This window comes from Verticillium alfalfae, genomic scaffold (genome assembly GCF_000150825.1).
Source record: "Verticillium alfalfae VaMs.102 supercont1.3 genomic scaffold, whole genome shotgun sequence".
Taxonomy (NCBI): domain Eukaryota; kingdom Fungi; phylum Ascomycota; class Sordariomycetes; order Glomerellales; family Plectosphaerellaceae; genus Verticillium; species Verticillium alfalfae.
The window spans coordinates 2,097,903-2,117,897 of record NW_003315036.1 but is presented as its reverse complement, the minus strand read 5'-3'; the positions used below and the strand labels follow the sequence as shown (position 1 = coordinate 2,117,897).

General features: G+C 55.2%; 8 protein-coding genes across 8 annotated transcripts in view; 4 read left to right on the top strand and 4 right to left on the bottom strand.

Annotated features, from left to right (window-relative positions):
* Positions 1–698: 698 nt before the first annotated feature.
* VDBG_03158 (conserved hypothetical protein) lies at positions 699–2,026 on the bottom strand (the record flags this gene model as incomplete). The annotated part of the gene is made up of 3 exons (XM_003006973.1): positions 699–1,505; positions 1,639–1,946; positions 2,005–2,026. The coding sequence occupies 3 exons, from the start codon at positions 2,024–2,026 to the stop codon at positions 699–701; spliced, it is 1,137 nt and encodes a 378-aa protein (XP_003007019.1).
* A 1,596-nt stretch (positions 2,027–3,622) lies between these two features.
* On the bottom strand, positions 3,623–4,766 carry VDBG_03157 (TRI14; the record flags this gene model as incomplete). Its single annotated transcript, XM_003006972.1, has 2 exons — positions 3,623–4,546; positions 4,603–4,766. 2 exons carry the CDS (start codon positions 4,764–4,766, stop codon positions 3,673–3,675), a joined length of 1,038 nt encoding a protein of 345 aa, XP_003007018.1.
* Positions 4,767–5,591: 825 nt separating this feature from the next.
* On the top strand, positions 5,592–6,636 carry VDBG_03156 (conserved hypothetical protein; the record flags this gene model as incomplete). The annotated part of the gene is made up of 2 exons (XM_003006971.1): positions 5,592–5,700; positions 5,758–6,636. The coding sequence occupies 2 exons, from the start codon at positions 5,668–5,670 to the stop codon at positions 6,634–6,636; spliced, it is 912 nt and encodes a 303-aa protein (XP_003007017.1).
* Positions 6,637–7,012: 376 nt separating this feature from the next.
* VDBG_03155 (L-amino-acid oxidase) lies at positions 7,013–9,052 on the bottom strand (the record flags this gene model as incomplete). The annotated part of the gene is made up of 1 exon (XM_003006970.1): positions 7,013–9,052. The coding sequence occupies one exon, from the start codon at positions 9,050–9,052 to the stop codon at positions 7,013–7,015; it is 2,040 nt and encodes a 679-aa protein (XP_003007016.1).
* Positions 9,053–10,726: 1,674 nt separating this feature from the next.
* VDBG_03154 (translation initiation inhibitor) lies at positions 10,727–11,716 on the top strand (the record flags this gene model as incomplete). Its single annotated transcript, XM_003006969.1, has 3 exons — positions 10,727–10,865; positions 10,922–11,013; positions 11,073–11,716. 3 exons carry the CDS (start codon positions 10,727–10,729, stop codon positions 11,304–11,306), a joined length of 465 nt encoding a protein of 154 aa, XP_003007015.1.
* A 928-nt stretch (positions 11,717–12,644) lies between these two features.
* Positions 12,645–14,326, top strand: VDBG_03153 (predicted protein; the record flags this gene model as incomplete). Its single annotated transcript, XM_003006968.1, has 3 exons — positions 12,645–14,037; positions 14,107–14,179; positions 14,260–14,326. The coding sequence occupies 3 exons, from the start codon at positions 12,645–12,647 to the stop codon at positions 14,324–14,326; spliced, it is 1,533 nt and encodes a 510-aa protein (XP_003007014.1).
* Positions 14,327–17,136: 2,810 nt separating this feature from the next.
* VDBG_03152 (predicted protein) lies at positions 17,137–18,981 on the top strand (the record flags this gene model as incomplete). Its single annotated transcript, XM_003006967.1, has 5 exons — positions 17,137–17,361; positions 17,422–17,596; positions 17,661–17,760; positions 17,815–18,050; positions 18,128–18,981. 5 exons carry the CDS (start codon positions 17,137–17,139, stop codon positions 18,979–18,981), a joined length of 1,590 nt encoding a protein of 529 aa, XP_003007013.1.
* A 756-nt stretch (positions 18,982–19,737) lies between these two features.
* VDBG_03151 (allantoate permease) overlaps positions 19,738–19,995 on the bottom strand; it is a gene marked incomplete at both ends in the record, with an annotated part of 1,681 nt that continues 1,423 nt past the window's right edge. The window contains one exon of the mRNA XM_003006966.1: positions 19,738–19,944. Within this exon, the coding sequence (XP_003007012.1) occupies positions 19,738–19,944 (207 nt within the window). The remainder of the gene's footprint in view (positions 19,945–19,995) is intronic.

Sequence of the window (19,995 nt, the reverse complement as noted above, 5' to 3'; positions counted from 1 at the left end):
ATTCGTTCATAGCTGCGGGATAATGATTGCTACAGAATACGAAGCTATAGGCCTCAGCCAAATCATCATGCCCAGGGATCCCATCTTCAGCCCATCACTGTGCTTGAGAAGAAATGCCCCCACGCACGACCAACACTCAAGCTAGCGGTGGATGTGACTAACGAAAGCTCTGCCCACCCTCATAGCTGCCATGGGAAGGTGATACAGCGAGCAGACTCATCGAAGTCCTTTTCAAGGTCTTCGGACACCATGACACATGGTAAAAGTGGGCAAGTTTCCGTCTTGGCTTCTGGGCGAATGGGGCCACTTTTGATATTGTGATGGATGTGCCTACTTGCGGATCATATCGTTATCACCAACATGACTAACGTGAAGATTGCAGACATATGGTGTGTCAAATCACTTGCAAAACAATGATGGATCAGTCAGATTCCAATTCAGGTTCCAACCTACGAACGGGGCCGCCTAACACGCTTCCCGGGCTGACAGACCTGCCTCTCGTCGTCGACGCTGACTGACTGAAGGTAAACAAAGCCTATGGAGCACATTGCAAGCCCTGCAAGCTATCTCGACCTGACTTTCAATCCAGCTTGGTCTGAGCACCAAGCCTCCACAATCATGCAAAGCACTGCACTTCCACTGTGGGAAGCGACCAGGCTTCATGCCTGGGCAGTGCACTGTCATCAATCTCACCACTTTTAGACGTCACCAGCAGCGTCTTCCATAGCTTGCTCAAGAAGACGCAGCACATGCCAGTGCACAAGGTCCCGAGCGGCCATGGCGTCTTCAAGGCTGTCGTGTCCGCGACCCGTTTGAATCTGACGGCCGAGTCTCTCCTGAGCCAGGCTCTTGAGGGTGAGCTTGCCACGCTGCGACGACTGTTGCTTCTTCTTCTCCTTCCTCTCGTCAACCTTTCCGGCATCAGCGGATGGGCCAGGGCCACCCTCGAGCCACTGACGCTCGGCCTCGGCAGACTCGCGGTCGGCCTCTTCCTGCTCCTGCTTGGCCTTCTGGTAAGCAGCTTCGACGAGGTGCGAGTCGACGATGATGGGGTGGATCCAGTTGAGGGCAGACAGATCCGAGCCGCCACCATGGACGACGACAATGGTCTGAGGTCCGATATACTTGAGAATCTGGAGGCGAGCAATGCCGGTTCCCATGATGCAGATGCCATCGCGCTGGGCCTGCTTCAGCTGCGGCCAGGTGACGCCCGAATACTGGGTGTTGAGGTGGGCCATGTTGACATCGGGCCAGACGAGATTGTTGACAAGGACCTCGGCGGTGAAGTAGTCAATGAGCGTGACGCGAACGAGCTGGGGCTCGTTGTCAAAGGCAGTGCCCATCTCGCAGTCGAGAGCGACGGCGCTGCGGATGTGCTTCGGGCTGCGAAAGTGCTCGTGGGCACGCGGGGTGTTGTAACACTGGAAGCGGAGGGTCATCTCCTTGAGGCTGAACTCGCGGGGAAGATGCTCGTTCTCGTGCATGCAGCCGGGCTGGGAGACATGCTGGTTGCAGCAAGTCCAGACCTTATAGTATTATCAGCGCCTGCATATTATCATAGGCCATGACCAAGCGCGTACAGGTTTCTTTCACTTTGACGAAAGAGGACCAAAATTGCTCACGGACAACGTCACTGACCTTGTTTTTGATCTCGCCGCTATGCCAGTTACATCCGAACTTGCTCTGTCCCTGGGGTTCCTTCATGTGTTCGTTGATGTCCTGAGCAATCTGCTTTCCGATAGCTTTGGTGCTGAGTCTGGCAGAGCTCTCGCTGGTGTTGTCGCTGCACGACTTGACGCGAGTGCTTCCATTCTTTCGAGGTGCAGACCGTCCCTTGCTACCAGTACTGCCGCTGACAGCGGCGTCGAAGACGCGAACGTTGGGAAGGGTGTCAGCCAAGTTCTGAGCAACAGAAACGGTGGCGGCAATGGGCTTCTTGCAGACGCCTGATTTTCGTCATAAAGAAATTAGCTCGACCCTTTCGGGAAAGAGACTCTACGATACGGAAGTCGATGGGATGCCGCATTTCGTGGCGTTTCGTGGTATTCCGTGATACGAAAAGACCCACGCCATCCAAAGACGCATAGGGAAGGAAGGCACAGAAGACAGACGGAAACTCACAACGTAAATCGCACCGCTGGCAGCGATTTTTAGCCTCGAGATCATTGATGGAGAGCTGCTTTATGATATAGCCTCCCTTCTTCAGCTCAGGGCTGCTTGAGGTCAGCCTGGTAAGGAACCGCATGTATTCGGCGTCGGGTTCAATCTGGACGACATGCGGGCCTAAGTCTTTGCTCTGGGCAGAGCCCTTGTTGGAACCAGCACTCTGTTTAGGCATCTTTCAATGGCGGTTTCGTCGTGTTCTAGTGTTATGGCCGGGATGGTGATGCTGATAACGCCAGCGGTTGTGTTGACGGATTGAGTGTGCCGGTTGTAGGAGGTGGAGAGTCTGGGTTGGGAGTTTGGTAAGTGCGTAGAAATCCAGACACAAACAATCCTTCTATGTAGCTGCATTTCTTCACACAACGGCAGGAGCGGTTTGTCAATTGTTTGTCTTTGGGTGAGTTGTGTGCGCATTCACCGATACGCGACGCGCTTGTCGTTCATTCTTTTGGCAGATTGGCTTGCTCACGATCATTGAGCAGGTGCACTATAGGACACCTATAATAATTCGTCGACTTATTCTATTCTCTACCAGACTCCCTCGCCATGACAGTATTCTGGTGCGATGAAAAAAAAGCAGTCACTGTCCTCAACATCGCTCGCAGAAACTGCGTTCACTTTTGAGCGTGCTCGAGCATCGCCCTTTCAGAGTTTGAGGCGACAGCCACATTTGCTCCCATAGAACAAGGCATCTATTGAGGATGTGTTAGAACAGGTTTCTCTTTGGTGCCATTTTTGCAGAGGTGAGGACTGGACATTTTCTCACGGACAAACTCACGGACAAAAGGTTGAAAGCTCGCGCATGACACTGGGATGCTTGAAACAAGAGAAGAATATGAGGACACAACCATGTCCTCTCCGTCCATAGAGCCTTACGCACGCCTTCCCAATTTTCAGTTTCCATAATCATGCGCCCCAAAACGGGAAGTTTGTCATTCAAGTTGTCAATGTTATGCTCAATCTAGCTGTCTTGGTCGCTTTCACTCCGCAGCTAAACATGACACGGCCAGCGCCCCGCTTACCAGGAGTTTTGAAGATGACATTAAGCGACGGCTGCCACACTGGAGACTTACGATAGCATCCGTCGGTGCATGTCATTGTTGCTGAGCAAAGGTTCGACAGCCGTTGTGGATTGGATGAGTTGGCTGGGGTTGATCATAGGTTCCTTAAGGGAGGGATTCACTTCCTCACCATGTCCAAAGCTCTCCCTTGACGTCGATTGGCTTACATCACGTGTCTTTGCGAGACGAGCTTGTCATGATTGGAGAAGTGATTATATTAATCTCCAATCTCAATCAATTACTTTATTTTAGGTAAGAACGATCGCCAATTGCTCTTATGTGCGAGCCAGAGTTGCACAGGTCTACTGGCGTGGCGAGATGTGTCCATAGATGTTCCAAGTGACAGTTCATGTACACGGCCGTAGAAGAACACCGTAGCCCGAGTACACGCAACCCTACCCATCGTGTCTCCTCGAGTGGGCGAATTGAACGATTCGCAGATGACGAACTACTTGAGCAAGCTCTGTACCTGAGACGTAATGTCAACCAGGGGAAAGCTCGTCCTGTTTCCAGCAAGAGTGCCTGGCACCCGTGCATCCCCAAAGAACTCGGTGACGGTGTAGATTGACTCGCCAATTTGAAGAGAGGCCACGGTAGTACCGCCCTCGGAGAGAAGACTGTTGGGAATTACTCCAAGGTTCTCGGCAGTGTTCCACTTGCCATCCAATGAGCGGAGAACATAGGTTCCGTTGACGTTGTCGGAGATCAGAAGAACCTTGTCCGAGTAACGAGGAGGCAGGTAGGCGCCGTCGAGATTCAGACCGATAGGGCCGTCCCCAGACGACAGTGGAATTCTGACGGGAGTGCCCTTTTGAGCGCGAATGTCAAACTTGTAGAGCTGCCCATCCGTATTGTCGCTGACTATCAGACTCTTGCCGATGTTGGCGATGCCACTGTAGCCGTGAACCGTGTGATCCGGCGGGGTTGCAAGGTACCAAGGCGTGGCCTGCTTTCCATCGGCGCTGACGCGGATGATGCTGCTTGGGAAAGTGCCGAGCACAAAGGTATTACCCAGCTCATCGTGCTCAATGTCCTGGTACCCACTGTACACGCCATCTGTGACAGCTGTAAGATTCGTTTTCCAAAGGACCCGGTCATCCTTTAGACCGTATTTGACGAGAAAGTTGTCGCCCGAAATGTTTTGGCCTCCGGTGTCGAAGGATGAGCCGGCGTCAATCACGATAGAGAGCCGATCCCGAGGATCGACCTGAACACCACTCGAGTGCAGGAGAGGGTTTCCACTCAATCCAGGGACTGTGAGGGTCTTAACGACAGCATTCTTGCTAGGGTCGTATACTGCAACAGTGGCGTTGTAGAGGACACTGATTGTGAGGTCAACAGGGGTAGTACGGGGCTAGTTTACTGAGGTAGTACCCACCTGAAGTACGCCACACAGCGCTTGGCATCAAAATCGGTATTTTCTGGGTATAGCTGGAAAGAATCGATGGTGAGATCACCTTTGATCCCAGGACAACCTTTCGGAAGGCAGGAGGAGAGCGCAAGGCTAGCACTCAAGGAGAACGACCACAAGGAACGATGCATGGCGACTAATACTCAAGCGAAAATATCTTGATGTATGGTAAGGCAGGCAAATAGTACAGATTGGCGTCGTAAAGATTGACCCATGTAGCCTTGTGAGACCTCCCGCCGTTCCCCTTGCATGCCAAGAAATCTATTTTATACGGACAGCTGGATCAGAGAGATCTTTAGAGGTCGCGCCTCCCGCCTCCTGCCATCGCAATTGCTACTCACACCATCGTCTTGTGTCACGTTCCATCTTCGCAAATCCCCGGGACCAGTTTGACTCCGAACCCGACACGCCAACCAAGTGGGGCACGCTTGGTGTTGATAATCAGATGGGGCTCTTGCTGTCAAATCCATCGGAACGAAGCCATGGTCAAGCTCGGAATGTCCATTGACCAAACAGACGGCGGCTGCCCCGCCTTCTCCTGCGTTGGTAGGCCTAAGAGTCTACCAGTAGAACTCGTAATAATAGAACAGGTGGGATTTAAAATCTTCCGACAGTGACTGATGCTTTCATCAGGCACATACATAGGTGGGGCGTCCCAGATTTGAAGCCGAGCGAAGCTTGACACGCCATTCCGGCCTTGTCTTAAATTCCCTCGTCAAATGGAGATGCCGACGAAGACGGGCTGGACCCAGATCGGCAGTTGACATTTCAGCACAGTTTGAGCATAAGTCACGTCGCCATTAGCTGCTTACATGACGAGATTTGATCCCGAACTCTATTTCCCTTTCCCAAGTCCAACCCAAGGAAGAGAGTGAAGGCCTATATTAGGAGTCAACCCATCCATTCACCAAACTCAATTGGCCTCGCGACCATCATACTCACTTCGATACCTCGGAAACGAACTTCTTCATTTAGCTTATCCGGCTCCTCCATCAGCGATACCCAGAATCCTTTCTACTCAGTCTGCTCAATATGCCTGCCATCAAGAATGTCGCTCACGCTGGCGTAAGTTTCTCCTCTCAGCAGATGGTCGTCTCAGCTTCTTACCAGTGTTCATCATAGGCCGTCGGTGCTCTCGGTGAGCCCGTCCTCACAGAGCTCGTCAACGCTGGCTTCAACGTGACCGTCCTCACCAGAGCTGCTGGCAAGGTGCCTGCGGGCTTCGCGGACAAGGTTAAGGAGGCTGTCGTCGACTACAACGACACCGCCTCCCTGAAGTCCGCGCTAGCTGGTATCGACGCCGTCGTCTCCACCCTCGGCGCCCCCGCCGTGGGTGACGCCCAGCGCAGCCTTGTCGACGCGTCGGTCGAGGCTGGCGTCCAGCGCTTCATCCCGTCCAACTTTGGCTGCGATCAGCAGAATGCCCTGGCGCGCCAGCTTCCTGTCTTCGCCGAGAAGGTCAAGACGGAAGACTACCTCGTTGAGAAGGCCAAGAACACCCCTCTCTCCTACACGTTCGTCTACAACAACCTCTTCCTCGACTGGGGCATTACCTACGGCAGCCTGCTCAACGTCAAGGAGAAGACTGTCAACCAGTACAACGGAGGCAAGCTGGCTATTAGCGTCACCCGCCTGGAGACGGTCGGCAAGGCTGTTGTCGGAGTCCTGAAGAACCCCGAGGCAACGGCGAACCGCATCGTGCGCATCGAGGACGCCAAGGTCTCCTACAGCCAGATTGCCCAGTGGGCGCAAGAGGCTATCCCAGGCAGCTGGAGCACCCCCGAAGTCGACAGCAACGAGCTCAAGGCCAAGGCGGACGAGGCTCTCGGCAAGGGTGTCTTTGACGGTTGGGTCTGGTTCAACTACATTCTGCAGGGCGCCACCAACGAGTCGTACGGCCCTAACTTCCAGAATGTCGACAATGAGGTTCTTGGTCTCAAGGGTCTCTCTGGGCAGGAGCTGGAGGAATATGTGAAGACTGCCATCAAGCAGAACGCTTAAGCAAATATGTAGGGATTTCAATACCCAGTCATGATAATGAACAATGTCATCTTAATCGTCAACTCTAACCCTCCCTCATTCGGCGACTACTGTATGGTTTGAAACTTTTGCTCGTTACTGCATAGTGCTGGTTGCTCAAGCTATGGGCATGATATCTTTTACACAATTAATATCAAATAGCAACGGACTGAAAACGTTCAACTGATCAAGTAAATAGCAATTATACTCTGAGCATCTCCAGTCGGTGCCCCACGATGACCTTCACTACTCTGGCCAACAATATCTCTCTCTACTCCTCCTTCATACAGATGCCATGACGTGTATGCGATTTACGTTACCACGTGGGCTCTAGCGTCCAGAATGCCGAGACTCTTCTCTATACTGTGATCCAGCGCGCCATCCAGGTGTCAACAATCTCCTTCGCCTCATCGACAAGGCCGAGATCCAAGAGTAGCTGCGTGGTTCCCCGCACAGCAGATTCGAGAGCTGAAAAGATCCAGGCATGCGTTATGCTAGTGTGCTCACCGACGAAGATGGTGTTCATCTCGGTCTTGTGGTACGCAGGAATGAACAGCTCCTGCTGGCCGACGGTAGGGGACGCCCATGCGCCAGCCTGGTGCTCGTCCACCTCCCAGCACTGACGATCGTAGGCACCGGTCCACTGCTCGTTGGCGATTTCGCCATGGACCTCCACCATGGCGCGCTGGATAAGGGCAACGTGGTCCTCTTCACTGAGAGCAGCGACGGAGCGCGCTGCCGTGCCCGAAGTATAGGAGCCAAGGATGACACCGGGCCCGGTGGAGTTGATCTTGTATGCGGGGTAGCAGACGGAGCCGACTCCGGGGATATCGGTTGACCCGCAGCCTCCGAAGATGGGGTTCTCCTGGTGCTCCCAGAAGCGGGTCTCGTAGTGCAGAGCAACCTTGCAAGACTGGGCGTAATTCAAAGTGGAGATGGCCCTCGAAAGCAGGCTGGAATAGGTGGGAGTCCTCCAGAGCCTGATCTTGGAGAATGGAACGGCCACGACTGCATAGTCATACTCGTCACTCTTGGGCTCCCTGTCAAGGGGGCTTTCTCTCCAGGTGAGCGCCACCTTGGACGTCGTCTCGTTGTACTGAAGCCCGTCAATCTTTCGGCCGTACGTAATCTTTCCCTCGACATGAGGCGTGAAAGCCCGAGGGAGTGAGTCAAGGCCCTTGTCAATAGTGCGCCAGGTGGTGGCCGAGAAGTAGACATTGTCATACCAGTCACCCCACATGGGCGAGTTGCCTGAACCGCCGACAAAGTCGACAGTGTCTTCATCCAGACCAAGCTGGTACTTGAGGTAGGCGGCCTCGGACCAGCTGAAGAGGCCCCTGTCGATGGCGTCGCGGTGGGCTTGGAACACGTTCGTGGAAATGTTGCGCATGCGCTCCGGTGACATGTCAAGCAGGCGTTCGAGGAACTTACCGCCCAGCTCGGCACCTTCAGGGTCAGAGGCATTGGCCGCCTTAGGGATCATGCCAGGACTGGCAGCAGCCTGCGCGCTGCTGGGAATCTGACCGTTCGGTAGGCGGTATCCGCGCGAGTTTGTTGGCGTGTTGGGGCTGCTCTGGATCCAGGGGATGAACTTAACGGCTAGATCCGAGTCTTCGCCGTTCATCTCATTGAGCACATCGGCCAGCTGAAAGACCATCTTGTGGTCCTGAATGTCGAGGGTCTCGTTGGTGTCTGTGTATTTAACTGACACGGGGAATCGCATGGGGCCCATCTCCTGGTATTGGTAGTCGTTGGGTCCAGTGCCGTTGAGGTACTTGGTGCGAACACGGCCGCCTACGCGGGCGGTAGACTCAATAATATGCCAGTCAGTGATGCCAACTGAGGTCAGGAGCAGACTCGTCATGAGTCCAGCCATTCCACCTCCGACGATGGCTATCTTCTTGCTCTTGGCTTCGGCTGTAGACAGAGAGGCCTTCTTGGTGGAGTTCAAGTACTTGACGCCGTTGAACCAAAGCCCGTTGGAATCGCCCGTCTCGTGTAGGGTCTGGCGCTTTCGATGCGGGTGAGAGAAGCTGATGGGCTCGGAACGACCAAGCAGACGGCCCTCAGAGTAGGCATGAAGACAACCTTCCTGGCTGACATCATGGGGAACGACCCATACCAGACGGTCTGGGGCAGCCTCCCGTCTCGTGAACAGAGACGCCACTTCATGTTGATAGTGGTTGGTGCTCTTGGGGTTACATTCGCCGTACACAATTTTAACATTGCCGTGCGGAAAGTTGTCCTCATAGGTGACGTGGATATTATGCACTGACTCTGACGAGACACTGTCGAGGCCGTGGAAGCGGATGGTGTCTTGAAATATGAAGGCTGGACTTGACAGGACCCTGCTGCTGAGGGCGAGAACCAGGATCGAGGTGGCTTGAGGACTCAACATTTTGAATATCGTTTGAGCTGTCACTGGGAATTTGGAACAAATGAGGATATCGACCAACTTCTAATACCATGGAAGCGCGCCGACAATGATGTCTTATATCGTTGTCTGTGACCGATGCCCGGCGACCATGCTTACGACCTTTGGCCGCCACAAAGCAGCTCTTAATCATAATCTGCGAGTTTGGCATCTTGCTACCGCGAGTAGTCCGCAAGACTAATGCAGATGTTGCAATCGCTGGGCTGAGAAGGGTCACGTCGGACGGAGGTTGGTCGGCTCCGCTCCGACACGCCACGAGGTTGGCCGTTATGAGATAAGTTCCGATCTCGGTATGACTGCGAATTTTGACAAGCCTTATTTTCAACCCTGATGTTTTTTCCCAAGCCTCGGTTTGTGTCGGTGAGGCTTATCATAAAGATTACTCTCACCATTGGTCGGGTATACTCGAAGGATCCATGCAGCGATAACACCAAGAGGCACTTGCAGCGATAAAGACAAACCACCACGTTTTCCTATCAGGATGATCGTCTGTGTCTAGTCGCCTGCTTGGAACGCGGGGTAGCCATAGAATTACCCGGCATCTCCATCGGGAAGGAGAAAAGAGGTAACGGACGTCACAGCACGTGGCGCCACGTGCTGGTTCAGGTTTCAACTGGTGCTTGCTGCCTCGTCCGTCTCGTAGACGATGGCAGTACCGCTCTCATAATTCGCAGAGCTAAGTGAAGTTCATCAATATCGTCCAGCTTCGCAGAGCATTGTGTGGGGAGAGCTACTTCGATTCGCTGAGTCTAGAGTCCGGGCCTTGTGGATTGACGGACCGAGTCAGTGACTGAGCTACGACATCTCGAGCAGAATATCTGAACAGAAAAGTCGCGATAGAAAGAAGTCATTCCTGGTCTACATTGGTCATGACGTCGTGTCATTCAGATGATTCATCGACATACCGCTTCTTGAGATGTCCAGGTTGGAGACTGGAGCGATAGCAAAATGGTTCGAGTCACGGCACAGCCGGAGTGAGTGTTCCTCACCCCCGCGGGGTCATCGGCGAGACTGTTCAATCGATTCGGATCCAGCAGACTATGCGCAAAGATAACGGACCCGAGGGGTTGGAACTACCGTCTTTGGGACATCTCGGCTCAGCTGTTGATTGTGGGTTGGGCTAAGAGCCCCCCGAGTTGGAAGCCCAACGCGGCGATCCGACGGATGCCACTGTAGGCTGATGATTCGGCAGTTCTGTAGGTCGTCAGACTCCGGACAATTATCAGATAAGTCACCTTCTAAATTGAGAGATTAATGCACAAAAGTGGGAAAGAATCATGTCGGCGAAGGGCGCGATGCCTTCGCCTTGCGCTTTGCGCCAGGGCGCGGGGTTCGTGGGAATCGAGGCCGCCAACTTTCTTGGCAAAGCTGATAACGATTGCACGAGGTTGGCGATCGCAACATCGTCTTCAGAATGAAGGGTTGGCGACGTCTCCGATCGGAGCTCATAGACTTGCAAGCTTACTATAGACAAAAAAACAAAGAGAGGATGGTATTTAAACGAGCACATCACCTTCAGTAAGGACTTGAGGCAAGCATCGCAGAGATTGTCATTCGTACGTCAGCAAAAATTGAAATTGTCAATTGCATCATACTACTATTACGTTTGGCGCATATCAAGACTGAAAACAAGTCGAAATGTTCGGAATGGCGATTCTCAAGACAGCAACGTTGCTTCTCGTTGCTGCTGGGTCGGCCTTTGCTGCACCTTCAACACTTCTTCAGTCTCGATCCAAGTCTCCCATCACGCACCTTGGATCTCAGGGCCCCATCTTGTGTACGCTTGTTTGAGTTTGGTCCCAACAGAGCTCGTCAGTTACTGACTCCGTCCAGCCGGTGGTGTCATGACCAAGGATATTGTCTACACCAGTGGCACGATCCCCTCTGTCAATGGCACGATCCCCGAGGGCATCGAGGCCCAGACGGTACGTCACCAATTACATGTTGTTGTCCTCTCTACGCTTCGACGACTGACGGGCAGCAGGCTGCTGTCATCAACAATATTGGGCTCATTTTGGAGGAAGCGGGCACGTCGTGGGACATGGCCATCAAAACGACGGTGTTCCTCGCCAACATGGACGATTTTGCTGCGATGAACGGCGTGTACGGCAAGCTGCTGCCCAACCCGAAGCCGGCACGAACGACCATTCAAGCGGGCAAGCTGCCAGGCAACTTTCTGGTGGAGATTGAAGCCGTGGTGGCTCGTCCTCACTGCTGATGAGCCTTCGGACTCGATCGATCGCATCATGTTGCTGGCTCAAGTGTAACGGGGTTGGTTGGCACTGCGATTGAGAGATGCATGCGATTGAGTGACACGGAATGCATGACGGAAGCTTGAACCGGGTCCGTACACTGTGAAAAGAGGCAATTGTCGAGTAGACTGCACCGCCACAGGAGTAGCTTCACAGAGCTTGCGTCTCACCAACCTGGCCTCGAGCGCATTGCAAAGTTACGTCGTGATGTCTCAGGGAAATGGCCGTCTTTGTTCCCCAAGCGCTGGTAGAGGTAGAGGTATGGAGCAGTCCCACTTCGTCTTGTCGCGGCAGGCATGAGAGCGGTAGCTTCGGGACGTATTGGGGTGCAGCGTAGAAAATGGGAAAGGAGCAGCTCGGACCACTCTCGACAGGTATGCCGTGTACACCGTACTGCCCGCCGGCGGCTTTTTTTTCTCTGCCGCGTGGAACGTGAATAACAAGAAGTAAAGGGTTCGCTCGGCAGCAGGCTCGTGGTGGGTTTCGGACCCTGAGTGAATACATGGTAGCTCGTCCCACCTGCACCGGTAGGCCGGGATGCCATGATGTTGTGGAACGAACCTTAACCCTCCCTTGACGGACGTGCCCCAGGGACCTAGGTACATGTACAGCAGTCCTTGGATGTGCGGTGTTCATTGTTGGTCCCATGGCAAACACTAGAACGATCCTGTGGCGCACGATGGCGAGCGACCGCGGCGACATGGCGCCAGGTAGCAAGCAGCTGGTGCCTCTGCTCCTTCGCTTCGGCTGCCGCCGCCTTATCCGGGCATTCGGAAGGGCGCTGTTCGGCTGCAGGGTCAGATCTGAATGCCAATTATAGAGATGCTTCGGGCGGCACCAGGCAGCGAATACAGCGGAGGGTGCACTGAAGGGGGGCCTCAGTTCAGCCCTGGAATGATAAGGACCAACCAGAAGAGGTCGGGGCTAGTGACAAGCCTTCTTCGATGGATACGAGAGTGGGGCCTTTCCACCCGATCCTTCCACTGGCGCCTGGACTTGGCAGATTACCCGTGGGCCACTCTGCTCAGGGGGCGGCACGGGGCAAAAACTCAAAGGCTCGCTCACGAATCCGTCTGCTTTTATTGCTGTGTATCCCCCCCCCCCCCTCCCCGCCGCTGCCTGCTGTCCGCCTCCCTCGCGCCTCCTTGCCACGTCGTTTCTGTTTGTCTGCTTGACTGCGTGTGCGCCTCTTTCCCTCTGATCAGGACGCAGCCAGACCTGCAACATACCACACACTCTTTTACTCGTTTGTTCGTTCGGTCCTTCGAGTCGGACCACACGCGGTCTGCCAACAGTCGACAGTCATGGCGGCCAGGCGATCCTGGATTTACGAGAGCATGCGCGGCGCATCCGTCGCTCGCTCCCGCATGATGACGACGCGATACTGGATCATGCTCAGCAGCTTCGTCGCCGTGACCCTCATCCTGCTGGGCATGCACCTGCACAGCAGCACCCGTCTGCCTCCCCTCTACTCCAAGACGGGCAAGGTCAAGCCGCCGCCGCCCTACCCCGACACGTCCGTCGTCCTCGCCGAGGGCGAGCTCCGCGAATGGGTGCCCCCCGACATGGACGCCCTCGTCCACGGCGTCCACGCCTCCGACGGCATCCGCCGTGACCCCAAGTACAAGCTCGAAAAGTTCCCCTACTCGCCCATGGACAACCCGCCCCACGACGACGGCCACCAGCGCCCGTGGCTCGGCGCCGTCATCTGCTCGGCCTGGGATCTCAAGAGGAGGATGCTCATCCGCTACACGTGGATGAAGCTCTACAAGGACGTGCCCATGGACCAGCGCTTCGTCATCTCGAACCCGGGCCCTCGCTGGATGGACGTCATCCGCCAGGAGAACCGCACCTACGGCGACCTCATCGTGCTCGACCACCTGCAGGAAGACGACTTTACCGCCAACACGGTCAAGACGATTGAGTTTTACCGCTGGCTCGTCGAGAAGAGCCCGCGCAAGTACGAGTTCGTCTCCAAGATGGACACGGACCTCTGGGTCAACGCCCGCGGCTACTACGACCGCCAGATCCTGCCGCGGCTCGAGGCCCAGGCCGGCAACACGACGCTCGCCTCGACCGTCGACTACACCGTCATCGGCCAGTTCTACTACGACTCGTACCACAAGACGTCCTTCCCGCATGGCGCCATCTACACCGTGACCTGGGACATTGTCGAGCTGCTGCCCGTGCTGCAGGACGAGTTCCACATCATCGCCGGCGAGGACGTCACCATGGCCTGGCTCCTGATGAAGGGCAAGCAGAAGGTCACCATGGCCGTGTTGAACGAGCAGGAAAAGTTCGAGTTCGACAAGAAGGACACGCGCCGGGGCGAGGACTCCCCCTGGGCCCGCAACGGCACCGACGTCACGTCGCCCTGGCACGCCCTCGCCGGCAAGGAGGCCCTTGCCATCCACCAGCTGAAGAAGGACGACGAGTGGCTCATGGTCGCCGCCGTCTTTGACAAGAACGGCCTCATCGACGCGCCCCTCGTCGACAACCACGATTTCCGCGACGACAACGACAAGCCTGGCTACCCGCGCCCCCATTACACGACCATTCCCGACATCTTCTGGGAGACGGACAAGGATGGCAGGCTTCTGTGCAACGGCGTGTGGAAGCTCGAGGCCGGCGTCGCGCCGCGACATGAAGAAGACGGACGACGAATCAGGATCATAGAGACTTCTGGACGGCATGAGCGTTCTTTTTTCTATTTTTTTTTTAAATGTTTTTTTTTGTATGACCAAGCGTTTTCGACTTTGATGATAGACAAACGCTTTGGTTCACCCGGTCTGCTTCCTGATCCGCCACGCATCGACGGCCAAACATGGGTGGGCGAGCGGTGTGTGGCTCGAGAGGAGTGCCGCCCTTGGCCGGCATGCAACCGCAGAACCACGCATGTAGATACCGACCTCAACATAGACTTTCGACTCTCAGAGACTACGAACAAGCAATAAATTCAAGAAAACACATTCCTGGATCAGCTTGAGGGTGCTTTTCCCGTGCATGGCAGCCAATTTTATATTCCTTTGGCTTTTGGCCGGGGCCGGGGAAAGTTAAGTAAATGACACGATAATTTGAAACTCTGTCATCACACGGCGGTTCACGAGTCACGACAGGCTCGGCAAAACGTCGTGACGAGCCGCCGACGGCGAATTGGTGTATGCCAATAGCTTCCGACGCCGGAGGATAACGATCTAGGGTGGCAGAGTCGGACAAACAACACATGGACAGTGCTGCCATCATGGCCCAGTAGCGAAAGCGCTGTTGCCCCCAGTCGGCGCGCGCTGGAAGTGCCTTTCCAAGAAACCATGGCTTGGTATCAGCGTCACGAGAAAATCAGAGACAATACAAGGTTGTCGAAAAGCTTCCTTTAGTGTGTCTTTTCTCCTTTTTTTTTTTTTTTCTTATTCTTTCTTGGTAGGCCAACCCAAGGACTTCGATCGCCCAGCGCTTGCCCTCCCCCCCGGTTGATCCGTAGGACGGCAATACGGCACACCTGGGCGGGGGGACATCATCCAGTGTGATTGCTGGGCTTTTCCTCGGCGAACCAGGATGTCAGATATTTAAGCTTCTTTTCTGGCCAGCCGTTGAAGCTTATTGCGCCGGGAAACGTGGGATTGGAATTCTGATCAGACCACCGTCCCCATTGAAACCAAGATGTCAACTGACCAACGAAACCAGACACATTTGTCTCTGTCTTCGCGACGACTGGCCTCTACATCTTGATGCAGAGACAAAGCGCTTCCTTCAACTTCACAGCCTCGCCAGTGCAGTGCCTCGCCCCAGTGTTCTGTAATTACAGCCAAAGGGGGCGAGGGCCAGCCAGCCCAGTGGAGAAGCGCAAACTCGAAGAGATTGGGAGATGGAGGGACGGAAACCCAGTGAACACGTGCCCTTATTGGAGCAGGCATTGGACCAGGATGGCCCTGTTAGCGTAGTTTCATGGTACACTGCTAACCCACTTCAGGCCTGTCGCTCACTATAAACCACCGGGGCAGAACACACACAGAGCTGAGGAGGGGGATTGGGGCGAGTTGAGGTCGTACGTAGAAAGGGGTCACATCACGTAGCAGTGGGGTTGGGATGGAAAAAGGCATTGGAAGGGGGGTTTCCCCATCCTCGTTTGCCATTGATGCTTGGCCTGGCAACTTGGCGATGTCGAAGCTTGGCCTCCGCGACGATGCTTGAAAATGGAGAGACAAGCAAGTTTGGTCGTGTACCGCGAGTGGATTGAACCAGCGGTGGAGGCGGAGGAGGAGGCGTACGCGGAAAGTCTCTTCTGCTCCCACTGACTCGGGTATCTGCACCCCCTAGCGACGAGGCATCTGTCGCGCTGATCTATCCGTCATGCCACGCCCGATTCGTGGGCGCAGCAACGGTCGTCGTCTTGTGTCGGCGTTGTGGTGAGTGAGGGTGGATGATGAGCCACACCAGGATTCGTCATTTGTGGTGCGTTGTTGCTGCCGCCTGCATTCGGCAAGCCTTGGTTGATTCGAGAGAGCGCCATATCATCCATTGGAAGCTACATTCCCATTGCAAAGGCACGGCTAAAAGGGTCGAGTGCACATGTATAGTCCAGACGAAGGTTTTCGATGGTTGAGCGAAACGGGTTTGGTTGGCCGATTGTGGCGCTTGACGGCGAGGATCAAAGTGGGAAGTACTGACAGGGTAGAGATGAGATGCTGCCACTTCGCTCACTTGCAACGAGATGCTGCGGACCTTATCGCCAGGAACGATGCCCGCCATGGGCAGTCATGGCCATGGCCACGAGTGACTGTGTCAAGCACCTGCTGCGCCGACGATGAAAACAATTTCCCCGTTGCCTCAGCTCACTGCGTTGAAGCAGACAATGGCCATTGTTGTGACGTCTGTGTCTGCGAGGTGGGTTCCCTGTCCGAGATGATGATGTTTCTCTCACTGGGCCATTCCGACGGCCGAATCATGACCAGCAAAATCAGCCTGTCTCTTGGCAGTGCGGGGCATCCCGAGTGATGTGTCCAATGACCGCAGATCAGTCTCTTAGGATGGATCTCGTCGGATGCACTGCCCATCCTGCCCAGAGCCGGGGCCAAAGGCGAGCTTGGCAGACAAGTGCGTCCAGAAGCACAGTCTCAATACAGTGCCAGCTCTGAATTGATTCTTCATGTGATGCGCCAAACAACGGCGTCAAGGACAGTGCCAATTCGCGAGGATCACCTCCTCCCCCACCACCACCACCCCAAGCCCACCTGCCACCCGGGCCAACTTTGCAACTGGGCACTACCTGACGCACCACGCACTGGAGACAGCCGGCCAGCCAGGCAGGCCGCCCGCCATATTACCCGCAATCGAGTTCCATGCCACTGGATGACCTTGACCCGTACCCTTGACCGAACACCTCTTCCAAGTCTCTGGTCACGAACCTCCAAAGCCAACTTTCGAGCTTCGCCTGCACTGCACACCACGCCCTAATCGAGACACGCCGTCTTCCATGCCTCGACTTCGACGCGACCATACCCGTGACGTCCAACGACAAAAGCCTAGGCTGACGATTCTTCGCTAACTCTCTCTCCACCTTCTTCCTGCTTCACCCTCCCCTTGCGACCGATCTCTCTCTAATCGGGAGGAGCACCGAGACTTCGCCAAACTGACCGACCTCCCGAGCCACCACCACCACCACCACCACCACCACCACCACCACCAACAACACCGCCCTGACGAAGCACTACACTCTCCAACGGGGTTGATCACACCAACCTCGCCACTGGGGTTTGCCTCTTGCCTCCCACCCGCGCCCGCGCCGCGGCCCTTCGCCCTATGGATGCTCAGGAACCAAAGCCGGCTGAAGACGCGACCACGCCCTCTGGCTCCCCCGTGGACGCCGAACCCAAAACCTCGACGCCTCCGACGACGTTCCTCCAGCGCACCAAGCAATATGTGCACCGTTTCCTGACAAAGAACATCTGGGCCAAGGACGGCCGCAACCGCAAACATGTTCCGCACATGTCTGTATGGATTGCCGGAGTTCGCGTCTTGCAACTGGTAGGCAGAACCCCGTCTGCCAATCTGTGCCATGGGCCGACGTGCTGACGGATCATACAGCTCCTCGCCATAGCCACACTGGCTCTGACTGCATATGGGGTGGCCACCATACAAAAGGCCGTTGGGTATAGGAGGATCACGGTACGACAGATCTCCATTCGCGATCCTACAGGCAAATCCAGTCAAGAAAGCTGGCTGACTCTCTGGAAGAACTGGAGCGGGTCCGAGGGGTATCGTAAGTCTCTCCCCAATGTGACTGGCTCGCCCTTCCTCCCCAGGTTACTGACCCTTTTCTTCAGCTTTTGCATGGTTCGCCTTCTCCTGGACCCTCGTCTACCTGGCGTGGCTCGGTACAGCAGTTCTCGTTCTCCCCATCATGTACAACTGTTGGGTTCACCTGTACGTGGAGAGCTGTGTTGATGTCGTGCCGCAACTTGCTGACATGGATCTCAGTGGTCTTGAAATCCTGAGCCTAGTGTTCTGGCTCATCGTGACATCACTTCTCGCCAGCCACTCGGATGACCTTGATTCCATCGATGCCTATGTTACTGGCCTCGGCCCTGAGTATAAGAAACATTATAATGAGTTCATCCAGGAATATGCCCGCGGATTTGTCGTGGCAACCTTCGCAGCCACCGGCGTGGCAACTGCCAATTTTCTCCTCTTTGTTGTCACGGTCGCTCGATTCGGTATGCATTTCTTTCCCCGGCCTACCAACAGGATGCGCCATGCCATGACAATGGGTATAACAACTGACACATCGCAGGTCGTGCTCTCCATGACATGCGCCAAAAGTCGAACGCCAGCACCAAGTCCCAGACGACGACGCAAGCTTCTGAGGCGGATAAAACTGTCACATCGCCACACATGACACACGCCATGGCTGCTTATCCACCATGGGCTCACTACCCACCTCACCCTCACTACCCATACTACGGGGCGCCTTACCCCCCTCAATCCACCTCGTCCAACTCACCTGACGGACAGTCTGTGCCACCGGGTCCTCATCCTTACATGCCGGCCTATTTCCCCATGCCCATGCACCCCTATCCTCAGGGGTATCCGACGCCAACCCAACAGGGACCTCACCAAGATTCACCTGATCCGCAGGACCCGAACCGACAAGTCACAGCTTCACCGGGTGGTGCCTCACAACACACGCCGTGGCCACCGCATTCCCCGCACTACGGTCCCCCAGGCTCCATCTGGCCGCAACACAGCTACAGCATGTACCAGCAGCAGGTGCCAATAGCAGCGCAGCACACGGGCCAGTCACAGCCAGGGTTCGGCTCGCCACAGTTCCCAATGGTCGCGCCAATGGCCACGACGAAGACTGATCTTCAGGGCATTCCCCCAGCCCCGTCGGCACTGGGCTCTGTGCTAGCACATACAAGACCAGGCCTACCAGCAGAGCTCAACGACGGACAGCTTGGCGACGAGCACATGCCCGCTGAGCTGTCTTCTCATGACCACCCACCACCGCCACAAGTGCCGCCACCGCCACCAACTGAGCCTCTGGAAACGATGCGACCAGCGCAGGAGGAGCTGCCGGGGAACGAAGCACCGACGGAGCAGCCATCAGCAGCAGAGACGCCCAAAGAAGAAGAGGTACCGAGGTAGCGAAAATGGCGACGATGGGAGTTAATTCATCCAGCGACACAATTCTGGCTTTTGGCGTTATTTCGGGAACAGGGGGATGGGGCAGCATAGCATCTGCGAATGGGCGGCATGCAATTTTGGATTTCAAGACGGCACAAGGGCAGCGCAACGGAGGCGCGGCGTACACGCGGGGGCCCTTGGTCACTTTGTTTTAACCTCTTTTTATTTTCCCTCTCGGGGTCCTTTTTCGCGCGCCCACGGGGTCGGGGTCGACGCGTGCCTCTTCTCTTTCTCTTGCATAGATTGGCGTCTGGGGGGGACATGAGCGGTAATACGCTGCCGAGAAAGGCCTTTTCAATGTTTCTTGCTTGATTCTTGCTGATCAGGGAATGATGTTTGAATCTTGTGTGCGACAGATTTCGGGACGAAGATTGGGATCTCTCAAAACTAAAAGCTTAGGGGTTTCCGTTTGTTCTCGGGCTAGGATCACCAGGACCGCCAGGTATCGGGTGTCGTTGAATGGGGGCAAGGGCTGTCCATCCTATGCACCATGTTGTGATGTGTTGGCAGCGTCCAAAAATGGTCGATGAGGATCTACCACACGCCTGACATCCTGACTTACCAATGGCCCTAAATCACACGTCATACACACATAGATGAGCGTGCTTCTCGTGGCAAGCAACGACTACATGTTTATTTTGGGTATCGTGTATCCATCTCCTACCATTGCATTCTACCATAGAGCATGTTGACTTCTGTTGTCTCAGCGTCCGCTTCTCACATGACGTAGCGGAAGTACGGGTTCTCCTTGTCCGTCAGGTCCTGGAAAGCAAGCTTGGCGCGCTCCTCCTCGTCAACCGCCTGGCCCTCCCGCTTGGCATTCTCCCTGCGCAGGACAAAGTACAGGGCAACGGCGGCGAGGATGCAAATGACGTAGCAGACGATGAGGCCGGTCCAGAGCTCGGGGTAGTGGTCGGGCCTGCTCTGGGAGCGCACGAGCAGGGGGCCGACAATGTTGCCGACGCAGTAGGCGAC